General features: G+C 53.5%; 1 protein-coding gene across 2 annotated transcripts; it reads left to right on the top strand.

The window, feature by feature from the left end:
• Positions 1-2,470: 2,470 nt before the first annotated feature.
• On the top strand, positions 2,471-15,297 carry ITGB2 (integrin subunit beta 2; the record flags this gene model as incomplete). 2 transcript variants are annotated; one of them, XM_082056001.1, is made up of 16 exons in its annotated part: positions 2,471-2,619; positions 7,626-7,692; positions 8,038-8,126; positions 8,420-8,603; positions 8,831-9,001; positions 9,210-9,451; positions 9,818-9,973; positions 10,174-10,269; positions 10,410-10,499; positions 10,828-10,968; positions 11,226-11,410; positions 12,065-12,309; positions 13,012-13,231; positions 13,353-13,558; positions 13,662-13,828; positions 14,099-15,297. In XM_082056001.1, 15 exons carry the CDS (start codon positions 7,629-7,631, stop codon positions 14,162-14,164), a joined length of 2,322 nt encoding a protein of 773 aa, XP_081912127.1. In that variant the 3' UTR covers positions 14,165-15,297. The 2 variants fall into 2 exon arrangements, with proteins under 2 accessions (XP_081912127.1, XP_081912126.1); XM_082056000.1 differs by lacking the exon at positions 2,471-2,619 and having other exon boundaries at positions 7,608-7,692.
• Positions 15,298-15,661: the final 364 nt, after the last annotated feature.

Raw genomic sequence — 15,661 nt, 5'->3', positions numbered from 1 at the left:
CCGGGCCTTTCTCTGCCCTCTACAACCCCCTGTGAGCTGTTTCCCAGGGCCTGGTGTTGGGGAGCAGCCCAGGGACCCACATCCCCACCCTCCTTTCAGGTAGCATTTTTCCACTGCTCTTTTGAAACCTCAAACAACAACAACGAGATTTAATATTTGTCAGGGGCAGAAAATAACACTGGGAAAACTTCCATTACCCTGCTCTACGCTGAATGAGCATCATTTAGGAGCAAAGCACCCAAGTGATGTCTCTGATCACAAAAAACAACTCTAGGGAGCGACCACTCTGAGAGTGCCCAGCTGGATGCACAGCTGGATGCACAGCTGGATGCCCTGCTCCCCACCCCGGCTGCTCAAGGGCATCCTGCAAAAACGACAGTCCCACTGTCCATGGGGAGGGGAAACACAATCCACTCTAGTAAAAATAAAATCAAAAAGGGGAACTAATAGAGGTGGTTGAAAGAAAACAGAAAAAGGAATGTTTAACAGCTTAAAAGGCTGATAGTTGGGTTGGGGAGTATATGCGCTACAATTAAGCACGTACATGTCTCCAAACGATGCTCAGCCCCTTCACTTGCAACAAGTTTAAACAGCAGCAAGGCGGAATAATTGTAGAAACAAAAAGACGTCCTCTAGAAAATAAAAGTGTTTCCCAATCCGGGAAGTGTCAGAGATTGAAACCTCAAATGGGTGAAATCCATGCTGAAGGATCATGGGGTTTGCCAGCTAAGGGGCAGCAAGCAGGAGAGGTTGGACACCAGCATCCCAATGGTGCCTGCTCCAGTTCCAGCTTGTTCTGCTTGAACATCTTGTCCCGTGCACGATTGTGAACGCACAGACACGGTGTTAAGAGTAACTACGCATTGGCTAATGTGTGTAGTTGTAGTAAACACCCAGGACTAGCGAGCCACCATGCTAAGCACTGATATGCTGGAGATGGTGGGGGGAACGTACACAGGTGTTAAGTATCCCCTGGGAATTGTTAGGGACGGTGCTGTGCAGTGTCTGCCCAAGGCCAAGGCTGCAGGAGAGCATGAGGAACAGCTCTGGAGGAACTGGGAGTATTCAGCGAGCTTCAGCTCTGGGCTGCAAGGATTCATGTTATACCTGCTCTGCTCCCGCTGCTCCAGCTCAGGAGGCGCCCAGCTCTCCCACCCCCTTCCCTCGACCTGTTGTCAGCAGGAGCAGAAGGGTGCGACAAACCCAATGAAAAAATTGAAAAGAGCAGCTGGGTAAGGACCTTATGCAACACAAAAAGGATAAATTACAACAGCTCATCTCACTTGAACACACTTCCTTCCCCCAGATCTGTGACTGGCAGTGCTGGTAGGAAACCCCACCAGCTTCCCCAGCTTCATCTGCCCCAGCCCACCCATTCCAGGGCTGGTTGCTCTGCAGCACCCACCCAGGCTTTCCGAGCAAGGTGGGGTGGGCACCCCAGCTTTCAGCAGGCTCGTCCTCAGCTCCATCCCTGACATACCCCACAGCAGCCAGGCAACAGCTGCTCCAACACTCATCCCACCACGAGCATTGCGATGATGCTCCCTAGCTACATCCAGGATATGACTGCGATGAATCCAGCCCAGAGCCCTGTCATCTTCCTTAATAAAAACAATGTCCCACAGAGCATTCATCAGGGCTCAGAAATTTGCTGCTAGCACTGCGATCCTCTTTGCTCGCTGAAAAAATAAACTTAGCTCCATAACTGTAAGACAGCAGCAGGTGAACTGCATTGGTGTTTTATAGTGCATCGTGGTCACTCAACGTTAGCTTGCTGGAAGGGGAGCCTACAAAGCAGTTAACAAAAGCTTCACATTAATTATCTTTAAGCATATCTACAATCCTGTATGTTTACTAAATGACTTCTTTTTCACTTCAGGGCCCTAAAGAGGTTAAGAGATAGTTGCCAGGAGCTGGTTCCTCTCTGCTCAGGGAAATACTGTTGTGGGTGCGTTGGGAGGAGTTATTACAGCCCGCACAACAAAATTTGAAGGCTGCTTAAAAAAAATCCCCACACAAACCTGAGCTGTACTACAGCGAGAACGGTGCTGGCATCCTCTGTCAAGCGAGGAGACCTTACTATCCCAGCAGGGAGCCCCAACACAGAAATATCAGAGCCCAACCCAGAGTCTGAAGGGAGCCAGCTCCCCATCTCCGCACCCAGCAGCTACTGACAGCTCCCAAATGAACGAGTTTTTCCCACTACCAGCTTTATTTGCCCATTGAGGAACTGGGCTGGCCCCCAGCATTGCTGCGAAAGGTTAAAAGTGGGGCAAAAAGGGTGTATTTTGGGTAGGGTCCCTTTCCTGGTGCAGCGGGAGGGCTGCAGACCGCCGGTGTAGCGCAGCGAGGAGATGACCCCAGCCCTGCAGCACCGGGTGTTTTGGCCAATGCAAGTTGGGCTGGCGGAGTTTGGGGGGGAAACACACCCTCCCACAGCCACCGCTCTGACTTCCTCCTTTCTGCCCCAGCCGACTGTGAGACAGAAATAGGAAGGAAGGATTGGGGTGCGTTGCAAAGCTTCCCCATGCCCGGCTGCTTTTCCCAGCCAAGCTTGAGAAGCTGAGACCATCCTCATCCCAACCCAAGCACAGGTCGGAGGAGGGAGCTTGATGTGAGGTGAGTACAGCATCTCCATTTTCTTTGCTTCTGTTCTTTTGGCGGGGGAAGGCAACCAGGCAACAAATCAGTTTTGTAGCTCTGGTGTTTCCAATTAATTTGTTTTATAATTCCTGATCTAATCTCTGGCCACTCAAGTCATTAAACAGGCTTCAGGGAGCTCAGCATGGTGTCCCTCCAGTGTGTGAAGTGGCACAGCGGTCACTCTGCGCAGCCTTTGCAAAGGCAGCGTGCTTGGTCTGTAATGTTTTTGCTTGTGGTAGGATTAAGCCTGGAACTGCAGGTGGTTATCGGCGGGAGGGTGTCAGACCCCAAACAACCCCTTCCTCACTACCCCACAGGCCTGGGAAGCAGCGCGGAGAGGGTGCAGTGTGCTCGCCCTGGGCTCTCGCACATGGTGCTGGGGAGACCGGTGCCGGCTGCGTCCCCGGCCAGCAGCACTGGGCGAGCAGCAGGGCTGGGGGCTGTGCCGGCTCCCCCTGGGACACGCCACTTCCTCCTGGGGTCCCGGACAAGCACCCACTGCCAGCCACAGTGTGTGATGGCTCAGAGGGAAGGCGGAACCAGCACGGTGTGAGGGTGACGGGGATGGGGGCTCGGCGCGGTGCCACCACCAGCACGCTGGCACAGGGACCTTCCTGGAGGTCCCTGCACCCCTGTGGGCCTGGGAGAAGAGCTGGGAGAGGGCGTGAGACCCTCGCTCTTCTCCTCCATCTCTCTGTGTGCTGCACACACCAAATACTCTGCTGACAGCCATTGAAAATGCCTGGCAGCAGCAAGGAAAGCAGCAGAGGCTGTGAGCAAGCTAACCCAAGGGAGAGCAGGTCCTTCCCAAAATCTTTGTGGTTCTTGGATGTGGCAAAATGTGGGGACACCCCAGGTATGAGGGAAAGCAACCTGGAATCTGTTTTTGATGCTTTTTCCAGCACCGCAGCCCCATCTCCCAGCCTCCCAGGGAGGTAAAAAGCGAACGTGTGAATGCTCGCAGAGGCGTCGAGCCCTGCAGCCAGCATGGATGCCGGTACGCAGCTTCTGCAAAGTGTGGGAAGGTTTAAACTGTGCACTTTGCTGTCACGGCTGTCACATCCTGCTTCACACGGTGGTTTTACACTTTTTTTCTGTCCTCATCCCAGTGCCGTTTCAGTCAGAAGCGATCTCAGCATGCTGGAGAGCGCGGTGCAGGGTGCATTATTTTCTCACAGGAGGACATACTTTAGTAACCATAGAGCTGGTGGCGATGCAGGATTCTTTCTTTGCTCCCACAAAGCATGAGCTCTGCCACCTCCAGGGAATGGGTTGTGCCCTCGGGCAGGTCCCTGGGTCCCTGCTTAGCCCAGGGACTCTGTCCTGTATCTCTGCAAATGCAGCAGCCGTCACAGCATCCCTGCTGGGATCAGCCACAGGTTGATGCCCACTGGAGACGAGACACAAGAAATGGCTTCTCTGCTCTTATAAATCCCCTTTCACCCCCAGACAGGGCTCTGACCCAGGGAGACACAACAGCACAAGGACCCAGGCTCCCAGAGCAGGGCAAGTGTCTCACAGTCACCCAGGGACCTCAGCACTCAGCACCAAGGGACAGGATGGGCCAGGCACCTGGCGCACATGGGAAAGTGCTCATCCCGCACACCCATCCCCTGTGAGCACTGGAGACTGCTGGAAGGAAATATATATAACATATATACACATTTCATACAGTAGGACACAGTAATGTATATTAATTTTATATACATGTATAAAAATATTTTAATTTTTATATATTTTATATTTTTCTGGTAATTTTTATATATATATATATAAATATGTATATACACACACTGAGTGTGGTATTCTGCACAGTGGGAGTCTTAACCAGTGGGTAGCCCTGCATATGGCAGTTTGCATTGACAGGAACTGTCCACCTCACGCAACCAAGTGATGGAAGAAATGGCCACAGGCCAAGTGACATCCGCTCTCTCATTCTCGCTCTACTCCGCCTGTTTACCACCTGTGCATGGGGTCTGGGGCCACCCAGAGTAGTGGGGGAAAGGAGCAGCGCTGCTGGGTGCAATACTTGGTGCCCCTGTCACAGCATGATGGTGACGCAGCACCAGGGATGCTTGGGAGCGTGGAGGAAACACCCAGGGGCACCAGGGGACAAGCACTGATGCTAGTGGCACCTCACCATTGCAGGCCGATGGTACAAATGCCCCAGGAGTCCTCCCGGGATACTGGGCACAAAAGCACATCCTCCTGTTTTGCAGGGAAACAGATGTTTAGCAAAGCACTAACGGGGACTTGTGGCCAACAGACTGCAAGACCCGTCCCTGCTGTTGAACACTCATCTTTTTTATAGCAACGAGATCGCCGTTAGCATCAACACTTCCCCTTCAGCCCTATTTATATATCCCAACTGTGCTGCGCAGTAGCCTGCTCCATCCCACCAGCATGCCCAGTGTCTGAGAGACTGGTGTGCCCCAGCTCTGCCCCCTGCCCGCAGGTAGGACTGCACCCAGCCCTTTCCTCATATACCTTCGCTGAGGCCACCTTCACATTTGCTGTCTCACAGACCCTTCAGGAGCACCTTGCCCTGCCCGACCCGTGCCAAGTACGTAACATAGAGCAAGCGAGAGCTGCTTCATAGATGGAATATCCTAGTGGCTTCTGCAAAGGGGTCCTGAGCCACCCAATGCATGTGGTGAGCAGATCAGAGCTCGGGGCCAAGAAGGACCCTGGTCCTGGGGTGCAGCCTTCTCCCCTCAATGCCATCACGCAGCCATGGCCAGGGAGTGGAGCCTGGTGGCCACGTGCCCTGTCCGTAGCCAGGGCGCTCGGTCTTGGCACCCCGCTCCCCATAAAGGTGGTTGTAAAGCTCTGCAGTCCTGCCCCTTCACACCAGGGCAGGAGGATGGACTGCGTGTATCCCTCCATTTGCCTTAATTTATGAAAAAGAGGGGAAAAAAACAACATCCCAGGCAGGGAGCAGAGCACCCAGGACCAGCAGTGGCAGTGCAAGTTTGGGACTCGGGCAAAGGGATTGCTGAGGGCCTTGGAGAAAACGCTGCTGAGACCCCTGTCTGGGCCCTGCTAATGGAGAGTCAGACCAAAAACCTGTGTTCCCCTCCTCCAAACCCTGTAAGGAGGCAGACAAAAGCAGAAGCCCCATTTGTTCTCTTTGAAAGTCACGCTACGTCACATATACACTCATCCACCCACACACCGGTGAACAATTTCCCTTCGCAACAGGAGAAAAGACGTGGTGAGGTTTCTTCTGCTGCTCTCCACTAGTATCAGGGTGTGCTTTACATTCTCACAGCAAGGAAAATTAAATGGCTTTGGGAATCAGACAGGCATCCAAATCCAGCCCACAAAGTGAAGCCTACATTACAAAACTCAATAACAGACAGAGTTGGGCATGTGTTGAAGTTCCCACTTTATTTCTGGGATTTGAGAGCTTTTTAAAATCTATTTTTAATTGAAAACTTGTTCTGTTTTATGAGACGAGCCTATAAGCAGGAACCTCTAACCTCCAGCATGGATGAGGAGCTCACAGAGCCTCACTCCACCACACTACTGCCCCACACCTTGGCACGGCAGCAGTAACTAAACGCTTGGAAACATCAGGCAGGTGGGATGGCAGGAGCACCTTTTTTTAAGGCTTACAGTGTCATCCCTGGCTTGACTGGTGTCTTACAGAGGCTGATGAGCTAAGAAAGGACATCCTGATGTCTCAGAAGGGAATCTGAGCAGCCCTGCATACTAACCTGGCCTCAGTGCCTTTTGAAGGTTTCCCGTGTTTTTTTTCTTGTTTCCATTTCACTCTGAGCCATTAATCCAGTAGGTTCACGGACGGGGCTGATGGCACTTTGCGAAGTTGTCAGCAGCCAGGGAGTGGTGGTTTTCTTGCTCAGGGCAGCGTCAGAGCTATTTCAAAATCGGTGACCTGGTTTTTGGATGCTGTGTCTAATATTGCTCAAAAGGGCAATGTTTGTTGTTCCTTCATGCTTTCTTATTCCTTTTTCTTAACAAATTCCTCTTTTCTCACTTCCCCGTGTGTGTCCATGTTGCAAGGTCACTGCGCTGTTGGGTTTTGCTGGGGGAAGGCATTACGAGAAATGACAGCATTAACAAACATGATCTCATTGGCACACACTGAAAAATTGCTCCGTGAGAGCAACTTAGCCAGCTTTACGGATGGTATAAATTTCTGGGATCAGCAGATGTGCTTTGGGGCAAGAAGCGAGTAGTGTGAGCAGCTGGAACAAGCACCGTGAGAATGTGCTTGTGAAGAACGGGGTCTCTATCGTGCTTTGAAACACTGGTGTAACTGAGCATAGCAAGTGGTCACCCATGGCCTGGTGTTGGAAACCCTCACTTGTTGGAAACCCTCAGCAGGAAAACTTATTTTAATCCACTACATGAAATACTTCGTTTCCTTGATGAAGCAGTTTTGTGTAAAGCAAGTAGTAACAGACATTTTTTCTTGTGTATCCAGCACACCATGCTAGTTAATTAATAGAAGTGGTCCTTTTGTTAATTTTTATTCCAATTTCCATCCATATATAGCTCAAGACAAAAGCTGAAAAAACTCACATCTAGTGAAAACTAAATGCAGTGCTTGAGATTTTCCACTGTTACGTAGGTATAAATATATAGGTAGAAGGGTCTGGATAAATACTGCATCAAGCTTTGCAGCAGTTCAGCTGAATGCATAGCAATACAGTGCAAGTGCCTGCTCTGATGACTTCCACATTTAGTCCAAAAGCTATGTTTATTCAAAGCCAATTTATTTTTGTAAAAGCACAGAAGCACCCATCCTGATTCAGCCCACACACCCGGGGTGGCTACCCTGGCCCTGGCTGCCCGATCCTGGGCTTGTGGCAGTGTCAGGCTCAGGCTCTGCCCACAGTGGGACAGCTGCAGGAAGGACACGTCCCCTCTACAGCCACTTTCTATAGGGTTCGAGGGCTCCCTTCCCTGCAGCTGCCATGCACCAGGCAGTCACAGAGATGCTTTTTGTCTTGCAGAAAATGTTGCGCAACTGCTGCCTCCAGCTGCCGGTGGTGACCTGGGTGCTGCTGCTGGTGACGACGGGTGAGTCCGACCTGCCCTTCCTCGGAGCATTCCTTCGGTACCTTATGTGGGCAGTGAAATAGGGGGGGAACCCAAATGCTGCCCAAAAGCAGTGGGAACATGGCACTGAGTGGTGTGCAAGGGTCAGATCCTGCACTTCCTGGGATATGGATTTAACTCAAGCCACTCCAGCTGAGGGACAGCGAGGCAGGTGAGCACCCTGCCAGGGCCCCCAGCATGGGATTTATAGGCAAGGTGGGCTCAGAACAGCATGGGTACACGGTGCTGGATGTCAGAACACCCCGTGATGACACTGCTGCCTCCCCTGAGTGCCCCCACAGCAACCCTGCCTTCTCTCCATTCCAGCCTCTGCCACGGAGTGCCCCAAGATCAAGGTGGGGACGTGCAACGACTGCATCCAGTCTGGTCCTGACTGTGCCTGGTGCAAGAAGCCGGTAGGTGCACGCAGCGTCTGGCGCTGCCAGCCCCCAGCAGTCAGCTGACAGGCAGCAGGATGCTCATCCTGCACACCCTGCACATGGTGCACGGAGGAGACTATGCCCTGAGAGTGTTTCGTGTCCTACTGGGTGGATGGGACCAGGAGAAACCTGACAGATGGGATCCCTCCAACCTTCCTTTCTCCATCAATACCCTGGAGACCTGGTCTGGGAGCTGGGTCATCTTGTAACAAGCCCGTTCACTTCCTTGCTCCTCTGATTTTTTTTCCCACTGATGTTGCAACACACAGGGTTTCACCAAAGCTGGTGAGCCGGACTCTGTCCGCTGCGACACTGTGGAGCAGCTGCAGCAGAGGGGATGCCCACAGGACGAGATTCAGTTTCCAACCAGCAATGCTACGAGGACACAGAACAGTCCCTTAAGCAGCGACATACAGCTGAGTCCCCAGGCTGTGCACCTGAAACTGCGGATAGGTACGGTCTGCCTGGCTCTCCCAACACCCTTCCCCTTGTCCGCAGGCTCGGCCGGGGGCTAGTGCTCCCCAAATGGCAGGGCAGGCAGCAGGGATGCAGCAGCACATCACAGCCTGCATTTCCTCCCTTTTTCTTCCAAAAGAGAGGAGGATCCCAGCAGGGGGTGGGCAATAGGGTGACATGTGAGCCACAGCACAGCAGCTGATCCCAGCATCTGCATCCCACAGGCCAGCCCGCTGTTTTCGAGGTGAAGTTTCGCCGTGCCATGGGGTACCCCATCGATCTCTACTACCTCATGGACCTGTCCTACTCCATGCTGGATGACCTGGAGAAGGTGAAGAAGCTGGGAGGGGAGCTGCTCAGAGCCTTGGAGAGCACTACCCCTTCTCGACGCATAGGTGAGCCTGTCTCTGGCATGGGACCCTGGCACAGCTGTTTGCTGCAGAGCTGGAGTGGGATGCAGGCAGCAGGATGCATGCAGTGGAATGCGGGCAGCAGGATGCATGACCTGCTCTCTGCCAAGGGCAAGGGTTGTGGACATGTACACAGGGGCCAGTAGACACCTGCCGGGCCCTGCCCCTAACGTTGTGGTCCTGGATGCCCTAGGGTTTGGCTCCTTCGTGGACAAGACAGTGCTGCCCTTTGTGAACACGCACCCCGAGAAGCTGCAGAACCCCTGCCCCAACAAGGACACTCCATGCCAGCCTCCCTTCGCCTACAAGCACATCCTCTCGCTGACTGATGATGCCAAGAAGTTCGAGAGCGAAGTGGGGAAGCAGTTCATCTCGGGCAACCTGGATGCCCCAGAGGGAGGGCTGGATGCCATGATGCAGGCAGCGGTGTGCGGAGTGAGTCCCCATGTTCATCCTGCTAATGGCAGCTGTGGGCAGGCATGAGGGCTGTGACCCACACTTATGGACCATCCCTCAGGAGGTGGCTCTGCCCCTCTCCAGGTGGGTTCTGGGAGCCCATCATGTACTTGCAACCCGTGTATAAGTCCCAGTTTGGCAGCCAAGCAGGTTACACTGGTGAGGAGCAAGAGAGCATCTTACCCCAGAGCCTCCTGACCCTGATCTGTAACCCACCTCCTCCATGCCCCCTGCCCCACACCGTGGCCAGCACAAGATCTGCCATGCTTTGGCAAGGGCCATACCATGCCCGCTGGCACTGTCCTCCCAGCCCTGCTCAGAGACAGGTCTCCATGCTGCTTGCAGGACTTGATCGGCTGGCGCAACGTGACCCGCTTGCTGGTGTACGCTACCGACGACGGCTTCCACTTTGCTGGTGATGGCAAGCTTGGGGCCATCCTGACCCCCAACGACGGCCAGTGCCACTTGGAGGACAACATGTACAAAAAGAGCAATGAGTTTGTAAGTACCCAGGGGCTGCTTGGTGCCTCCACACCCTCAGCCTTGCTCCCCCAGGCAGAAAAAAAAGTCACATAAAAAGCCTGTTGCTGAGACCACAAGGGCACCATAATCGCCATAACTCGGGCTGTGAAACCCAAACTTTCCACCTTTCTACTGGTGGGAGAGATTGTGCTGAGTGCCGTGTCCCTCTCCCCACCTAGGACTACCCATCTGTTGGCCAGCTGGTCCAGAAACTTGCTGAAAACAACATTCAGCCCATTTTTGCTGTTACCAGTAAGATGGTGGATGTTTACAAGGTAAGGAGACTTCAGATGGTCCAGGTACCTCCTGTCCCTCCCAAGGAGGACAGAAACAGCTGTGCATGTCCTCCTGCTGCTTCTCCCTGCTCCACCATCAGTTGAGGGGGACCACTCACCTCTGTGCTCTCTGTTGGCAGAAACTCAGTGAGATGATCCCAAAGTCAGCAGTGGGAGAGCTGAACGAGGACTCCAGCAACATCATTGAACTCATCCAGGAAGCCTACAATGTAAGTGCTGGAGGAGGCTGTGTTTCTCCTGTCTGGCAGGGGTTGGAGCAGTTCCTGTCATCTGTCCTCACTGTCAGAGAGCAGTTGGGACCAGGGCTTTGAGGACAGGACATGCTGAGTCCCTCTGCCTACAGCAAGCAAGAGGTTCCTGCCTCTCCAATGCTATCACCTGCCTTTCCAGAACCACCCCAGGTGGCTGAAACCCCAGCCTGGACTGCTCCCTGCCCTTATCCCCTGAGCTGGGGGTAAGCCCTGACCTGCAAACCCACACCCCCTTGCTTTGGTGTCCTCTTGGACTTATGGCACTTTCTCAACCATTTCATCACAGAACCTCTCCTCACGGATCATCCTGGAACACGGCACCCTGCCAGACATCCTAGAGGTCAAATATGACTCTATATGCAGTCAGGGCAATGTCATCTCGGATGAAGCGAGAGGGCAGTGTGACAACGTCAAGATCAATGAAGAGGTACGTTCCCCCGTGCCGGGAACACCCCTCGGCTCACAAGGTTCCTACTACCCATCCTGTGTAATAGCACAAACCCAGCCTGTTGTTCCAGGCTTTCTGTTTACATGAATTTAATGCCAAGAGTGTCCAAAATGCTGCGGGATGGGGGGATCCTCAGTTGCACTGGATGTGTGTGTGCTCAGCCTGGGGCCGGTGTCACCATTGCTGAAGCTACCTGACCACTCTGGCCCTTCCCTTTCTCACTCTGCACTTTCTAGATCACCTTCAGAGTGAAGGTCACAGCCAAGGAGTGCATCAAAAGCCAGTCCTTCACCATCCGGCCCCTGGGCTTCACGGACACCCTCACTGTCCACTTGGACAGCAACTGCAACTGCAGCTGCGACGAGCAGCCCGACCCGACCGCCTGCAGTGGGAAAGGCAGCGTCGTCTGCGGGATCTGCAGGTACCTGCTGTCCCCCCAAAACACTGTCTCAGATGCTACCAGAGCTGGGGAGCTGCTGGGGGAGGGCCGTCGGGTCAAGCCAAGGGCTTGATTCTGCAGCTTCGCACCAATTTTCTTATTCAGAGAGGTGGTTTATGTTCGTGGAAGTAGGGGACATGGTGAGCGCTTTCTTCTGTTGGTGGAACCAACCCACCCATCCCACTACCCACCCATCCAACTATCCAACCCACCTACTGAGCGGACACAGATTTCTGTAGAAATCTTTCAAAATCCCACTTCTGGGCTGCAGTTCATGCAGGTCTTTAAGTGCAATTGTTGCTTCATGGCCCCTCAGTGACAGGGAGCGGAAAAGACTGGGTTTCCTCAGGAAACACTCAGATCTCCTTGGCAAGGGTTTGGAAATTATAAATATAACAATTTCTGGGCAACCGTTTGGTGTTGTAAATACAACCATCACAGAGAACAGCGTTTCTGAGGTTTCCTCCTGTTCAGCAACCCTGCTCCAACACAGGGTTTGCACCAACACACCATGGCTGGGTTTTAGAGAGGCTGTCCCAGATTTGCTCCTCTTCAGTTGAGGTCTGGGCCCCACACATGCCCCATGGTGTTTCTTGTGGCTGCTGGCCCAGCCTCGCTCCTCTCCTTTGATGGCAGCTGCAACCCCGGCTACATGGGGAAGAACTGCGAGTGCGAAACCAAAGGCAAGACCAGCAAGGAGCTGGAGGGCAGCTGCAGGAGGGACAACAGCTCGGTCATCTGCTCGGGGCTGGGGGACTGCGTGTGCGGGGAGTGCATCTGCCACGCCAGCGACGTGCCCGACAGGAAGATCTACGGCCCCTACTGCGAGTGCGACAACATGAACTGCGAGTTTTTCAACGGCTCCCTCTGCGGCGGCAAAGGTGATGCATCCGCACAATGGGTTCTCTGCCAGGGCACTGTTTAGAGAGATTAAATCCTCTGGGAGATGCTGCCTTTCTCTGCCAAAACAAAAGTGGGTCGGTTTGGGGGTCCTGGGTCCCACTGCACCAGCCTGCAGGTGTGGCAATTAGAAATGATGCACACTGGGACGCAGATAGAGATGCACGCACAGACAGAGATCTTGTTCAGGAAAGAGCGCAGAGCCGGGCAGAGCAGAGAGCGCTGAGCCAGGCTGAGGCCTTTATTAGCCATTGGCAATTTATAGGATTTACAGATACGGGCCTGGACTAAGATGTTACATAAGATGTTTTTCCAATAATTGTTATTAAAAACACACCACACTGATGTTATGTTTGTTTCAGTTACGTTCCCACTCATTCACAGACCAGGCCCAAGGACATTCACACATCAGACATATGGGGCAGTTTTCTGACCCAAGATATCGTTCCCACTGGCCTGGGCTATCACTTCTTACACTCATAAAAAACATACTTCTGTATAATCTGTCCAAGACCCTTTAGCTGGAACTGCACATCCTGCTGTTGCCACATGCAGGACCTCCTCCACCATCTCATGGAAGGTGGCGTGGAGACTGCAGGATGGGTGATGCTCTCCAAGCATGAGCAGAGCAAGGGTGACCTGGATCTCTGTAGGATCCTGGTACGAAAGGTTTTTCCCTACAGACCGTGGGACGTGCAACTGCGGGGAGTGCGAGTGCAAGCCCGAGTTCCAGGGCAGCGCCTGTCAGTGCAAGAAGTCCACGGAGAACTGCTTGAACAGCCGCAAGAACGTGTGCAGCCTCCGTGGGACCTGCCACTGCAACCGCTGCCAGTGCCGGGGGCAGTACCAGCCTCCCTTCTGCCTGGAGTGCCCCAGCTGCCCCTCACCCTGTGACAGATATGTGTGAGTGACATGCGGAGATGGCACGGGGGGCAGCGGGGATCCCCCCACCTGCCAGGCAGCCAAAGCCAGGTGAGAGGACCTCTGCCCCCGCAGAGGTGAGCTGTGGCCAACTGTTTTGCAGCTCCTGCGTGGAGTGCAAGGCCTTCGAGAGCGGCCCCTTCGCGAAGAACTGCACGCAGGCCTGCCCCAACATCCGGACGGCTGAGGAATCAACGGAGGAGAGCAGGCAGTGCAAGGAGAAGGACTCCAACAACTGCTGGATCTCCTTCCGCATGGTCCAGGATGACGGCGAGGAGATGTACACTGTCATCGTCGACTCTAACAAAGGTACCCCCCCCTGCTCCTCCTGCCCTGCTGCGGGCAGGCTGCCGGCTCTCCTGTGGTGGTCTCACCGGGGGCTGCAGCTGGATGCTGTCTGTCTGTCCTGCAGAGTGCCCGGAGCCTCCCAACATCGCACTGATCGTGGGAGGCACCGTCGCTGGTGTGGCCCTCATTGGCCTGGTGCTCCTGCTGATCTGGCGGCTCTTGATGGAGCTGTTTGACCGCCGGGAATACCGCCGGTTTGAGAAGGAGAAGTCCAAGGCCAAGTGGAATGATGTAAGAGAGCCCATGGATGCTGGTGGGGTGTGCTGGGATGCTCACATACATGTGGTGGGGACACCTGGAGGGGACATCCTCTCCAGAGGTAACCATGGCAGACCTGAGCCCTCCCCATGGGCTGGTTTTGTGGGGGCTAAGGCAGCCTGCGGGCTCTTCTTCCAACACTGTCTGCACCATCAGTGTTGGGAAAGGTGGAGTGGGTAGCGCTCCACTCAAAATCCGATACAGCACAAAAATGTGGGCCTCTCGCCTCCTCTCTCCCTCCAGGCTGATAATCCCCTCTTCAAGAGTGCCACCACCACGGTCGTGAACCCCAGGTTCAACGGGGAATGAATTGGAGCAACACCTGGCAGCACTAGGACTCAACATTAAATAATGAAATGCCAAGCTAAGGAAAACTCAGACTATGGGTCCCACCTCCTCTCCTTTCTCCTGTTGGTTTGTTCCCTTCTTCCAAGAGGCCACCAGCATATCAGGTACTGGCTGAGGTGCTGCACCTTGCCTGTCTCCTGATGCAGCGCTCAATAATTGGATTAGTGGAGCTTGGAGAAAGGAACAGCTGCAGCTTTGCTGTGGATGGGACTGCAGAGCAGGTCTCACCAGCAGACGCACGCAGCAGCTTCCATAGTGACTGTCTCAACTCTTGATGCTAGCTTTGCCTTCTGGCAGGAGCTTTGGACACCAACCCCTAAAATCAGCTGCATGCACAGAGTGCTTCCAGCCTTGATTTGGAGCTGGGATTTCAAACCTGCCATCTCTCTTCTGCTGTAGCAGGCTCTGCGCCCAGGCTGCTCCATGCCTTCCCCAGCCATGCTGGTCTCCACCATTAAAGCACTCACTGCCGAGCTGGACATGGAGGGTTCTCCACGCTGGTGGTCTGCTCTGCAGTGAGGTGATGGGTCCTAAGGACTAGTGAGCACCTGTACCCAGAGATGAAGAGCAGCTGGGGAATACGCACTGAATCTTTTTTGCAAACCATCAACTGCTCCCCAGTGTTGCTCCCCTCTCAGACCTACCTTGGGCATGGTTCTACTTGGGCTCCTGCAAGCTTGGCTCACCTCTGCCGGGCTTTGGGCCCTCTTCATGACGAAGAGACAAAGGAGGAACTATTTGAACTATGAAATGCTGTCACCAAGCAAGTGAAACATTGCCTGCAGCTCAGAGCTCTTCCATAGCTTCTTGCACCACCCCTAGGGCTCTTTTCACTGCTCTGCAAGTGCATCAGACACCCCGAGGGCCAGGCGTGCAAAAGGTCCAGCAGTACCCAGAGCATCTCCAGCTCAGCGCTTTTCCAAAGCAGGCACAGCAGCTAATTGCTCTTATGTTGTGGGATCATTCCTGGGAAATAGCGGTACAATTCCTTATTTGCTTTAAGTCTGGGAAAAAATTGCAGATACCTGCGTTATGTCACATCTTCATTTGCTCTTTGAAGAGGTTTAACATTAATAAAAATTAATATATAAAGTAAATACATCTATCCTGCTAAGAATCACCTCCAAGGACAGGAGCTGAAGTGTAAAACACCTTAAATTAGAGTGTCTGTACCATGTCAGATCAGGGGTTAATTTGGATTATTTTGCTGTTCTTCAACAGTGACTGTGAGGGTCTAGGGCAAGGTAAGGAGAAAGAAAGTGTGTCTGATACTTCCCCCAGTACTCTCCCAGCCTGCAGCTATTTTCAGCACAAGGACCCCCAGTTCCATGTAGGTCCTGCGCACCCCATGCCTGGCTGCACAAAGACACCAGAGACACCCGTTAGGGATCTGGGTCTTGGATGCAAAGCCCATTGCCAAGGACCCAGGCAGAGGCTGGTGTTACCTGAACATGAAGA

The sequence above is a fragment of the Streptopelia decaocto genome (genome assembly GCF_964273445.1).
Source record: "Streptopelia decaocto genome assembly, chromosome: 6".
NCBI lineage: Eukaryota > Metazoa > Chordata > Aves > Columbiformes > Columbidae > Streptopelia > Streptopelia decaocto.
This window is presented reverse-complemented; position numbering and strand designations above follow the sequence as displayed.